Genomic DNA, 13,592 nt, shown 5'->3' on the forward strand with positions numbered 1-13,592 from the left:
TTCCAATACCTCACTTGAAATGTCTTATTCCAAATTTTAGCATTTATCTGAGCTACACATTCATGTAATCACAGAATATGCTACTGAAAAGTTCAAAAAGCAGCTAACTCTTTCTTTGCTGCACTTTAGCAAATTAATATAACATAAAAAAAAGGGCTTAAAACTCAGGTGACATAAAAAAACATAGCCTGAAAAAATATGTACCATCTCTTATTAGTTATTAAAAACACTGATGGTTTCTTGTAACTAGAAAATAATCAGGAAGCATATTGAAGTTGCTGTAATAACAGAAGATGATAACAAAAATTACCCAAACATAAGACAGATACAGAGAAAGATGGAACAAACAGAATTTATATTCATCTAAAAGATTCAAGTGGCAAAGTCAACCACAGTACTTTTATGAGAGACACATTGACTGTACACTCAATAACAGCATTCATTTGGAAGGCAACAAATATTTTAAAGGGCTTACTTTTATTCCTCTGATTTTGAATTAAAGACATCAAAAATAAAATCTCAGCATGTTTAAATGTATATCAACTAAAGGTCTCTCAGGCTTTTTAAAAATTTTTTGCACTCAGAGTAAATTTGCAACAAGTCTTCAAAATAATAACCATATTTTCACAGAATACAAATCAAAATAAAGTACTACCTTAAACACTTTGCTAACTTCTAATTTTTAAATAACTTCCAAAAATATGTTGATACTACTGTAGGTATTTGCTGCATATATTTAAGGAGTTTTTAACTTGAATAGCTTTTAAAAATAATGGACATTCTATAGTACATAATAATTTAACTACATGGGCTTTCCAGCAAAGGGAAGTTCTGATAAGCTAGAATTCAGATGAATACATCCTGAAAGACTAGCTCCAAATCGATTTGCAGCTAGTTTATAATATGGGCACACAGGCAAATAGGGACAGTTTTGATTCTTGTGTGCACACCCTGCAAAAACCTGGCATCAACAGAACATGAGAGATCCCAAATCTCTCTTTAAAGCCACCTTCCACACTAGTCAGACAGGCTGCTGGCAGACAAAAGCACTGAAAGAGCTGGTCAGAGTCACTGCAAGGTGACTATTGATTATTTGAGAGAGGCCTTTGTGATTGTGGGAGACTCTGGAGGAAGGGGAAGAAAGTAAATGGCATTTATTTCCAAATAAAGCAAAGAATATTTGGCTAATCTGGGAAAGCAATGAAGCAAATCCTCTGAAAAACCTGCAAATCATCCTTGAAATCATGTTCTAACATATGAAAGAAAAGAAAAGAAGCTGACTGGGAGTGTAGACAGCATGGTTTTACAAAGGAAAGAGATGCCTCACCAACCTGACAACATTTCATGAAGAGGTGACTGGCACAGTGAGGGGGGGGGGGGAACAGCACTTGATGCTATTTATCCTGACTTCAGCAAGGCTTTTACCACTGTCTCCTGTAACATTTTCATTTTTAAAAACCTGGTTTGAAGGTTTATTAACAGACTAAGCAGCCAGTGGGGTGTATTGAAAACTAGCTGAACTGCTGGGCTCAAGTTTGGAGCTGGTTGTGAAATGTCTGTCCAGGAATCTGACAGGAGCCTTGTGCAGCTCAAGAAGGGAAGCACAAAGTCCTGCACAGAGGGAGGAACCACTGCACGAACCAGCAGAAGAAGCTGGGGACACAACAGCTGAAAAACAGCTTTCCAAAAATGGTTCTGGTGGACACAAAGCTGGGCATGAGCCAGCAATGTGCCCTGGCAGCAGGGAAGGCAAATATTATCCTGGGCTGCATCAGGCAGACTGTTTCCAGCTGGATAAGGGAGATGATCCTTCCTCTCTGCTGAAGCTTGGTCAGACAAAACTGGAGCCCTGAGTCCAGTGCTGGGCTCCCAGTATAGATGCACTGGAGTGAGTCCATCAAAGGGCCACAAAGATATGACCAAGTGATTGGACCACCTTGCAGATGAGCAAAGGCTGAGCAAACTGGGACTGCTCAGCTGGGAGCTGTGAAGGTTCAGGGGGATTAGATCAGTAACTAAATGTTTGATGGGAGGGAGCAGAGAAGGCAGAGTCGGACTCTTCTCTTCAGTGCCCACTGGCAGAATGAGAGACAATAGGATAAACTGAAATTTAGAGGAAATTCCATAGATAATTAAGAAGAAAACCAGATTTTTGTGAGGATAGTCAGTTGCTGGGACAGGCTGCGGAGTCTCCATCCTTGGAGATATTTAAAGCCCAAGCTGACATTACCCTGAGCAACCTGCTCTCACTGACCCTGCTCTGAGCAGGTAATTAGAGTAGATGATCTCCAGAGGCATCTTCCAGCCTTGGCTGCTCCGCGAGTCTGTGAAATATCATCGGTTTATAGGCTGAGCAACAGTTCCTGGAAGCACTCCAAGACAGACACAACACCTCTTAGGAACTCATAATCCATCAAAAAAAGCCTCCATAGATTGACTTATTGCACCAGGAAAAAAATGAATTCCTTGGTTACTATTAAGGGCTAAGACATTTTTCACTTTCTAGATAAGAATTTAACAGATAAGAAGCAAATAACCTTGGTGTCTACTGTAGGCAGACTTAGGGGAAAAAAACCTCTGTCCACATTTTGAACAAGTCCTTGTTCAAATCACATTCTTCCTTCAGTTAGGGGGAGGATTATTGGTCAAGTAAACTTTGCTTCACATTTGCCTGCAACATGTCAAGTGCAAAATGAATCAATTCAGCAGTAGCAGCAGCTGCGAAGAGTTGGCAAAATGACTGTTAAATCAGCTTAGGATAACATGCAATAATTAGCAAGCCTTCTTGGGGGAGGAAAGGGCTTATTTAAAGTAGCTAAAGCAGTACAGCAATGGATGTGGATGACTCAGAGAAATAGAAAAACAGCAAAAGGACTAAAGAGAAAATAAGAGAGCTGACAACAGTATTCGTAGAAAGAGTTTGGGCTCCACAATTCAGCTACTATTCCCCAAGAAAAATAGGTTTGTCCTTACAAGATGAAAGAGCGAATGTTACTGTCATTCAGTTTCTTTCAAAAGAAACATAAAATGTTTCCAATTATGGTTTTTAGCTGTAACAGTTGAAAAACATTATTAAGTTAGCAACTGTGCTAAACCCAGCAGTAATTCTGAATTGATTCTGTAAAGACATGCCTTGTTTTGAACAGGAAATAGAGATGGACAACATAATCAAATAGATTTCCTTTCCCAAGGCAAAAATGTGCCCAACTTATATTCTCTGAAGCTTTACATCAGTCAGGTAATTGGGACAGAAACTCCACTTCACAGAGGATAGCTTTTACTCCTAATAGAGGAATTTGATACAACTAAGTACAAGTTCTACTTACATGCCCTCTAGAAAGCATCTTGATGCAAGCAACCTCTTTCAAATCTATGCTAGTATCACTGAAACATTGTGCAGGCAAGGATACAGGTATATGAAACTTCAAACAGTTACAGGAAAAAAAAATCAGATTTAGGATGATTTCTTTTACTTATAAATATAAATTTGTAAGGTTTTTGTTTGCAGTAAGTGTTACGCATTCTACTGTTATATATCTGCTCCTAGAATCCACCATTTATTTCACAGTTTTCAATTCCTTCCATGATTCTTTCTAGAGATTTTAAAACTGATTTATTTAATTATTAGGAAGAACAGAAAGGTCAGAATGACGCCTACAACAAGCTTGTCCTTTACAGACTACTATAAAAGGAACTGTTCTCATGGTTTGGCGAGAAAACAAGAATTCGTTTTTGTGAAAAGTTACTTGGCTTCACCTTTGGTTTCCATTCAACATCCAATGCTACCAAAACTTTCTCCTCTGTAAACAGTATAAGCAGAACAAACACTTTAATCTGGATCTTCTGCATTTTTGGAGTGTGAGTAACCATCAGCCAACCAAGCATTTATAAATGTGATCTTAGAATTCAGTGTAAAAATATACTGATCTCTATTTCCAGCATCATTGGCAGGACTTGGAAGGGTGGGGCAGGGAATAAAATATGTACTAAATCACATGATAAGAAAAGGTCAACAGTAAATAAAGTCAAATGAATTAAAGAAATACTGTTGTATTTCTGAAATAATACAACAAAATAATTTGGGGTTTCCTAAAATGTTCATTAAAAGCAGCACAAAAAACCACTAAGCTGAGTTTTTTTGAGTTAGTAAGCCTGTACACATCATGTCCACAAATCCACCACAGGTTTGCAGCTTCTCAGTTTCCTCTTCCCCTTCATTTTAATGAGCAGGTGCCCTCATTAACTGGGCAGGATTGTCTCTGGCTAGTCCCACCTGGATCTCTCTGCAGCAAGGAGAGCCTCTGTCCCTCTTGGTCCCCCCAGCCTAAACAGATTTGCTTACAATTTCCTTTCTTATTAATTGATCGGCTTTGGAATGAGTTAGACAGCCAGGGAGGGCTGGGGACTCCTACTTTCTAAGCCCAGGAATGTGACAGGATAGCTTTATGTCTAACAGCATTTTCCCTGTGTCAAAGAAAAGGACACAAACACTCCCAGTTATTGCTATCAACAGCATCAGACATTTACATCAAAACACGTCACAGACAATCCACCACCCAGTAACTTCATCAGGTGCTCTCTAACAACTCCAACAATGATAACTACTTAATGTTATTAATATTTTAGAAAATACAGTGCTTGCATTAATTTACCCCAAGCTCAGCAACAGCTAGGTAGCTTTGAGGTTTGTTCAGAGTGAAATACTTCATGAACAGTCTTTTCCAAATAAAAGCTTAAAAATACTGGGGTGAGGGGAACCAACACTGAAACAACAAGGTGAAGGGTATTAAAGCATTTGTGTGTGATGAGCATGGAGAGGCTTAGGAGAGAGGAGGACAGATGAATAGAGACCTCAGATTTCTAAACAACTTCTTTGGTGCACACAGCATGAGCAGAGTGTGAGCTGTGTCAAAGCAGTAATAGATTTCACTGCAGAAATATTTCTTATGAGAAGCCTGAACCTGGTTAGGACCAATAAACAAATCCTTTCTTTCTTTCCTTTCTTCCCCTCCAACCCCTCGCTTTTCTCCAGCCACTGCAGTCCATGACCTTCACAGGGAAACACTTCTGCTTCGACAACAGGCTGCAAACCTCCAAGGACTAGCAGTGATTTCTGGGAGAGAAAACTGTTGCCTCACTCACAATCCAATCAAAACCTGAATGTACCAAATGAAAAATAAACCAAGGACATCATTATTCTGTTTCATTGTGATTTGGCTTGCCTTCAAATTTCATACTCTGTATATCTGAAATAGTAGCAACACCTCCATTAGCTGGGCTTTTCAACACTTTAATCAAAGTATCTTTCAGAATAAAAAAGGCAGAAATGTCAAATTCCAATCACCCTTTAAATTCCCTCAATTCCCTTTGCTACAGAGAATTAAAAGCCTTACCTGGGGATAATTTCCTGTACAAACCAGAGCACAGGCACACAGGTGCTCTGCCACGAAGGCAGGCACCAATTTTAGAACATGGCAAGCCCTGGGGCTGTGGGACAGGGAGGCTCCCCTGCAGGCATCCCATGCTCATGGCCATGCTCCTGCACCCAGTGTAGCTGATTTCTCACACAGGAAAACAACTTTCACACTGTATAAAAAATACAGGTTATCATGTGTCCAGCTGAACAATGCTGTATACCTCATCCAGTGTGAATGATCTGCCCTTCTTCTTTCCAAGTTTATATTCAAAATTTCAGATGATGGAATGTCTGTTTTTACTGGGATGATCCTGAAGGCCAAGAGACCCAGAGTTTTCTTAGACTTTATTGGCATCCAGAGGAATGAACTGGTTTAAAGAAACAGGCACAAAAGGTTTGATTAACCTGACTAAAACTCATTTTCTCTCTCATTCTGGGGTGCTTGCAATACCTCTGGGTCCCCAGAGTTCTTGCCAAAGATTTTAACAAAGGCAAGCTAAGCAAAATGTGATATTCTGGATCAACATTTAGGTCATTTCTACACTCTGAAGTTTTTAAAGCTTTTTTTTTCCTTTTTTTTAAGGAACCCTGAAACCATTATGTTACTTCATAGAAAACTACTCTAGAGAGAAAAACCACACCCTTAGGACTAAGATACTTCTGTAATGGTTTCTTTGAGGAAACTTTTACAACTGTATTTTCTTATTTTATTATCATTGAAATTATGGTACTTTCTTTCTGCTGAAGATAATATTCCTTTACAAATTCTTCAAGAAAGAAATTAAGTATAAATCTGGCGTGTTAACTGTTATCTTGTATGAACATATCCAAAATTACAAGAACATATGCTTCTGCTCACATAATACTATTTCTTCTACACATTCTCATAATATTTAAAAACTGTATTTGCTCTTCAGAATAAAAGACTGAGTACAACTGAAAAACAGGCCAACTGATAGATATGGATATTTTAAAAATACAGAATTAGAGAAAAGACCAGAAAATCTCTCAAATAGTATCAGCCTCATGCTCTAAATAATATCCTATAATATGACTTGCAAGAAGAACCAAGAAAAGTTATGACTTTCTCAAAATGGAGCTTATCTGTCCTTCAAAACACATAATTAAAAATGTTCTGACTTGTTGCACATGTAGTAAGTAACCTGGAAGGGAAGTCTCTGTGGTCTCTGCAGCGAGTTCTCTCAACCCAAACACCTCCTTTGCTCCACGTGTTTTTCTGGGAAGATGAAGGATCTTGTTCCTCTGTGCAGAACTGTTGGCAAGATGTTCTGGAAAGCCACACTCCATTAACCATTATTCCTGCTTTCCACAAAGCTCAGTCTTGGATAAGGCACAATTATTTAAAATTCCCAATGCTGTTGTGCTTCCCCTGGCAGTGATACGGTATTACCACAAGTGCATCTCCTGCAACAGCAATGTGATGCTAAAAAGTTCCACTAAATTTATTGAGAAGTCTTTATCCAGCAGTTAGCTGTAACACAGTACAATGGTTATCCTCCTAAATGGTAATTAAGCTTTGGGGTAACATTTAATTGAAAATGTACTGTGAAAATCAACAAGTCAGCTCTTTCAAATTGAGGCTGCTTGATTCAAAATACCATTCAATGTGATTTTGTCTCACAGTAATCCATGAAAAAAATATATGAGTCTAATCCTGTTTCTTCTGGAGATCATTTAAAAATGCTTAACCCCTTAGACAATTCGGTTTGAATAATTTCACATTATTAGTCTAATGGTTAATCTTTTTTTACAAATATTGTATCTTTTCAGCAATAAATAATGTGATCTTATCAACAACTATTTGATTAGTAAAATAATTGACTTGTTTCCTTTTAAAAAATGTTTATATATTCACAGAAGGTAGCATGCTCTTAGACTCCCATTCTTTGAATTCCCCTGATCAATAACTGTGTTGGAGGTATCTGTGGGCAGCTGTGATGCCCATGGGCAGCCAGAGGACCAGGGCTGAGGGAACAGACAGAATGAAGCACCCTCCTGTACTAGCTAGGGTGTGACTTCCCAAGAAGTTCTCTCCTTACAACCAAGACCCAAAGAAGTTTGCTGCCATGCTCCTCCTATCTCCCTGGGTTGTCTTGAGCCACAGCAGATCATGTGGCCCATCAGGAGGAGCCTGCCAGGCCAGCATTCCCCTGCAAGGCGTGTGTGTGTCACAGGGCTCGTTCTGGAGGAGCTCCAGTGTGACCCTGGTGCCCCACACACCCACTGTGAGTCTGTGCCCCCCAGCCAGACCCAGAGCGTGGCTTTGAGTCAGCCTCCTCCAAAAGGCATGCAGGGAACATCCCTGGGTTGGGCACGGCTGCACAGTCATTAGCAGGGAATCTGACATCTGGGAATTCACTTCAGAAATTTCTGACCTGAGCTGAGGAGTGAACCTGGATGGACCCCGGCTGAGGAACATCCATGGCATCCTCTAAGAGACCCCTTGTGGCCACCGACTTTCAGGCAGGATTAATTTCTTTTCCATGCTGGATGATTAATTCTATTTTTAGTCACTACTTTCTGCAAATCCAAGCAGAGAAAGAGGATGCCTGTGTGTGACTGCAAGCAGAATTTGGTTCCATGTCAAAATAAGGACACAGAAAGAGGATTATATCTGCTAGAAGGAAGAAATACAGCATTTGATACTGAATCCCCTAGGGAGACTGACTTCTGAAATGAAGTTCCCAGTAATCTCATCTTAATTAAAACAAAATGAAATTTATGATATCTCATTTCCCTGCCACTTTATTATTTAGGTGTCATTGTCAAAGACTCTGCAGAAATTGAGGAAGAGACAGCAGCTGCCCCAAGGAGTTTCCAGTCTGACTCAGGAAGAAGTAAACACTGAACAGCTCAGGAAAGAAAGCAAAGCCCTTGGCAATAAATAAATACCTTTGTATTTCACAAAGGTCATTCTCAGCTAAAGTGAGACGAGTCAGGGAATGAAGAGCCCATCTTTACTGCTGTGGCACAGGGGAGAACAGAACACAAAAGGGAAGAGGTGAGTGCAGAGGTGGATGAAGGGTTGAAGAGGGGCCAACAAGAAAAGAGAAAGGATGGATTTAAAAACAATACAAAGGTGTAAGTGACCACTGTAACCTTTAAAAGCAAAAAAGTTTTCATCCAATATGGAAAGAAAATCAAAGGAAGCAAAGACAAAAAGTAGGGGATGTGACATGTCCTGAATGAAGGCAGAGGACAAATTTGGGAACATTATTTTGGGCACACCTTGTCACAAAGTGCAGATACAGATTTTTCCATTTTTATAGAAATAAAGGTATTAAATCCCCTCGAAAATATTATAGAAAATTATATAAAGAAAAATGTCATGCTATTTAAAAGAGTGAGGATATAGCTGAGGAAATCCATTCAGCTAAATAACTCCCAAAAAGTACTAGGACATCACCCTTTCATTTTAGTTTATGGACACAGTTACATAACATAATTTAGCAAGTGATTTAATGGCTCTTGTCATGAATGCTATTCATCTGCTACATGCAACTCTGGTTTCTATTCATATTGTACAAAACCTCTATCACAACTATTTTTTTTTCTTTCTTTCATCTACTAATCTTCTACATTTCTAGAGTGAAACTACAACTTTTGAACCAAGCAGTAAATATCTTTCCCCCTTACTTAGCAAGCACCTGCCCAGCTTTCCTTGCAGCACCATCTCTTCCCCAAGGCTGAGGAAAAGAAATCTGGGCTGACATTGTGATTTCCCTTGGAAAGGGAGTACATAGAAAAGTGAGAACAACAAATTATCCTTATTCCTCTCCAAAGAATCCTCTTGCTAGCCAGGACTAAAGCCTCTTAGGAGAAACCCAAGACATTTCTTCTTCCCAACTGCACCTCCAACATTTTCAGAAGTTAAGTAAACTTTCTCATAATTATCCAGTTTGTGATAATGATGCTCTCCTTGTTCTGCCTTACTTGAACTTCAAGACTGTGTCCAATAAGTAAAAAATGTTTTCACTGAAGGAGCTCTCTAAGCAGTACAAAACTGTCTGGAAAATTAATAGCTAATTCAAGTTTTATTTATTGCACAAAAAAATAATGTTTGACTTCATCTTGCAAAAAAGGAAAGCAAATATGGCATAAGAACACACCTGAACCTTGAAATTTTCTGTTTTAAACTTCCTTCCTGTCAAACATAAAAAAATTTCATCTTATTTTGAGACTGTTTTCATCACATAGACGACGCAGTCCATGATATGCTATGGGGATAAATGACAACAGGTCTGTATTTCCATGCCTTTTATGATCAGAAAATAGAGAAAACCAGAAATTCTATCTAACAAGACTAAGCTGAAAGTGGAAGAGACAAAATACATTATAAAATGGGGCAGAGACCACAGATTATGTCCAGACAACACTGACATTTCTTTTTTCACTGGCACAATCTGTTCTGAGAGCCTGGGTGGGGGAGGAAGAAGAAAGATCATCTGGGAGCATGGTAGATGGATTTTAAAACTCTCTGTCATTGTTTCATTCTTGGCTCTCTTCAGTCTCCTGTTCTTGGCATCCTCTGTTTTTCTTCATATTGCACATAGAGGTTCATTTTATACCAACAAACAAGTGCAACTCTGGAAAAGATGCCTGGGGTTTTTTTTGGTTTTTGGTGTGGGTTTTTTTTTTTTTTTTTTTTTTCTGGGAGTCCATGGGAGAGCTCAGCTGCTGCTCACTCCGAACTAGACACCCCCTCATTCAGCTGATACCAGACAGTTCAGACAGTTCAGCAACCAGAGAAGAGCTCTCTTACTCTGTAAGTTAATATTAGGCAATGAAACTGCATATGCCATTAAAGTTCAAAGAAACTGATTACTCCTTTGATGTGTTGCCAAATTATTAGAATAATGATACTATTTTTTTTCAAGTGTATTGGTGTGTCTCCTCAATTCTCTCTTTTTTAACCCCATGCTTTAATAACTGTTGAACTTCAGAAAGAAATGTGTTATTTTTCTTCAAAGGAGAGCTGGATACTGTTTCAGGATGACTTCTTTTATATATATAATGTAAAGGATATTAGCCCCCTATTAGAGCCAAAAATAAATCACTTTTTTTTCCCCCTCAGGTGCTCTCCTCTTTTAGTCTTGGAAAACAAACATTTAAAAATGCATGCTGTTAGTGGGCTGTGCGGCACTACACTGCTCTGTCAAAGTGAATATTGTGATAAATTATGTCAGTCTGTTCATACTTACAATCATCTTCCACTTCCTCATACCAAAGCATGTGAGCAGACATGAAATCTCTCCACAAAACAGAGGAAAAAAGAAAACAACTGCAAAATATTTCTTGGCAAAGTATATCCCAACTTTGCTGCTCCAGTGGCTTTAGCTGGATTAGGCTTGTCCCTGCTTAGGGCCAGCTGTGTCCCCGCAGAGCCCCGGCAGCCCGGCAGAGGAGCGGGCAGCGCTGCCCGGGGTGGGAGCGCGGGGTCCGCGCGTCCCGGGCGGGGAGAGGCAGGGACAGGCAGGATCCTCACTTCACCCAGCCGGCATGGGAACTAATGCCAGGGCTCTTTGGAGGCCCCGAAATGTTTCAAATTCCAGGACCTGCGCAGAAGCAATGCTGTCTGTGCTTCCCCTTCAAAACAAAGTTGATTTCCCATAATAGGACAGCCCATGCACTCGACGTATAAGGCTCTGCTTCCAGGGTGGCATGTGCAATGGATTTAAATTATGGGTTGCAGCTTCCCAAGGAACATTCGGGCTGCAAAGCAGGGTGAAGATATTTATGCTCCCTTTGCACGGTTCCCTGGAGAGCCCTGTGAAACAAAATTGATTCCTTCCCAGCAAATGACCCCCAGCCCATCCCCAGACAGGTTCCTCCTTTTTTGGGAGAGGAGCAACAACCCTCCCTGACTTTTGGGATTTCAACCTCCCTCCCAAGCAGGAGAAAAATAAACAAACCCTAAAATAGTGTTGTCACCAAACTAAATGTGTAAATGTTAACACAAGCTGTGGTAAGTCAGTAGCTGCTTAAACAGGAAAAAAAAAAAAAAAAAAAACAACAAAAAACCCCAGGACTATTGACTTACAACTGACCTTTTCCACTCCCACCAAAACCACGCAGTGCTAATGCTGTACACAGCCCAGGAGCTGCAGAGGAAGCAGAGGAATGAGTGCACACAAGCTGCCTGCCTATTTCTCTTCCTAACATTGGGAACATCCCTTCTGTCCCAAATCCCAAACAGGTGGGGCATGGGCTGAAACTCTCCCCCTGCACTCAGTGCCAGCCTCTTTAGTTTGCACAGAAAAGAAAAACAGGCATCCACACAATGCTTGGGAAAAGGACTGCAGCATCCTTCACCCAAACCCAGATTTTTATGAGGCTGCTTTCTACAATATGTACTTTGTACAGTATGTACAGCCTTTAGAGACAGGCCACACTAAATCATGTAAATGGTTTCATTTGAAAAGTCATTTGAAGAAACACTCTTATGCTGTCCATTTTTTAAAATCTATCCTTAAAAACCTGAAAAGAGGTATTTTTCAGTTTTAAAGCTTAATGTGTCTAGTCATGCTGATTATAAGTTTATAAGTAATTTCCTGGGTTATACAGAAAAATAAACACAAAAATGAAGTGTGTAATATAACTTTACAGCCACTGGCATTTTCTACACTGATAGTCAAATTAATACACTGAAGAACCTGGGTGTACAGTACACTCCAAGAGACTGCTAAGGATTAATTTGCAGCCCACAGGAACTGCAAGTCATGAACTGATGTAGAAAATAATCTGAAGCAGAACAGAGCACACTGTAACAGCAGCAGCATTTTGATTATTTGAGGGAGAAGGAGATTGAGAAAACCCAGGAAAGGAACTGCTTATTGTGCAATTTCTTTGTTTTAAAATACCTAAAGTCACCCTTAATAGCACATGCTGTCAGTAGCTGAGGCCCAGTAACATATTTAAAGGCTATGAGTGAAAGTTACCTTGAAGGAAAATGATAGCAGAACAGTGATCTTCCTGGCTTATCTTCATTTCAAGGTGACAAACCTTTCCTCTAAAACTTTCAGGAGCATAAATCTCTGTTTCTAAATTTGATCACTAGGCTTTAATCTCAACAGAGACCTGTGGTTTGTTTTACACCAGCTTTAGTTGCAATCCTCTCTTACAATGGCTTTGAGACCATCAGAGCATATTTGGATCAAGTTTTGCAAGAAATGCAGTGCTACTCAGCATTTTCTTCTAAAAAAATAGCCCAAAGAAGTGTCTAGTGGCAATATTTGCAATAACTTACATAGTTTACAATCCTCCACATGCAGGAAATCCATTTTTGCTTCCTGTCTTTACACTGGGGGAGTTCGAAATCATGGTGGCCTCAAGTGAACATCTGCTTCATTCACAGGAGGGTAGAAACCTTCAGCCCATAAACAATTTCCCTCCCTTCTATTGGTGCTCCTCCAGTCAATTTGAAAAGAGTAAAAATATGTTGGGCCACAGAGAGAAATAACAAGAGTGTTCAAATACACTGGGTATTTTGGTTGGGTTTGGATTTCTGGGTTTGGTGGTGGTGGTGGTTTTGGGGGACTGCAAAGAAATTGAGAGGCTCATAAAAACTTAATACTCTTTTCAGTAGCTATGAATGCTGTGACTGCCTAATGCTGAGAAACATCCAGGCTGCTGAAGGTGTTTAAAATGTTATCTCTTTGTGCCTATTAGCCAGCACTTGGATTGCATGGATAGCCTGGAGCATTTTGACACACCAGGTTTTGGTTTTTGTAAGGTCTTTTTGCTCTGTCTTCAACAGCAGAGAACAAGGCAAAGCTTCTCTGTAGCTTTATGTCAGATAATCACTGTACACTTAATGAATGCTGGTGGTCAGAGACCACCTGCCTCATTCTCCTTTCTGCATGCTGCAGGTAGCAGGCTCTGACCTCAGTGCTCGGAGACTACAGTGTCTGTGCTGCAAAGGAAAAGAACAAGCTTCAAAGTCACTGAGAATCTGGAAAATGTAGAAAATCTAGAATGATAAAAATGGGTATTTTTTTCAGTGGTTGCTGTCAGCTTTAGTTTAATGTTGCCTTACTCTTCCCCAACCAGTAATGGCTTAAATGAAAGAAAATTGTCATCGTCACAGAAATGGTTTGGGTGACTTTCAGCCACCCATTAACGAAGGTTTTACACAGAAGCTGTTTATTTCCCTGCT

The 13,592-nt window shown here is 39.8% G+C and overlaps 1 protein-coding gene across 7 annotated transcripts in view; it reads right to left on the reverse strand.

The window, feature by feature from the left end:
* The window catches only part of DMD (dystrophin), a 979,946-nt gene extending 969,000 nt beyond the window's left edge, over window positions 1-10,946 (reverse strand). For 3 of the 7 annotated variants that reach the window (XM_059839941.1, XM_059839940.1, XM_059839936.1), the window contains exon 1: window positions 10,639-10,945. In XM_059839941.1, coding sequence (XP_059695924.1) covers window positions 10,639-10,681 — 43 coding nt within the window. In that variant the 5' untranslated portion in view covers window positions 10,682-10,945. Of the gene's footprint in view, window positions 1-10,638 lie in introns of all 7 variants that reach the window. The other 4 variants (XM_059839939.1, XM_059839938.1, XM_059839943.1 and 1 more) reach the window with 2 other exon arrangements.
* Window positions 10,947-13,592: the final 2,646 nt, after the last annotated feature.

The sequence above is a fragment of the Haemorhous mexicanus genome, chromosome 2 (genome assembly GCF_027477595.1).
Source record: "Haemorhous mexicanus isolate bHaeMex1 chromosome 2, bHaeMex1.pri, whole genome shotgun sequence".
Classification (NCBI taxonomy): Eukaryota; Metazoa; Chordata; class Aves; order Passeriformes; family Fringillidae; genus Haemorhous; species Haemorhous mexicanus.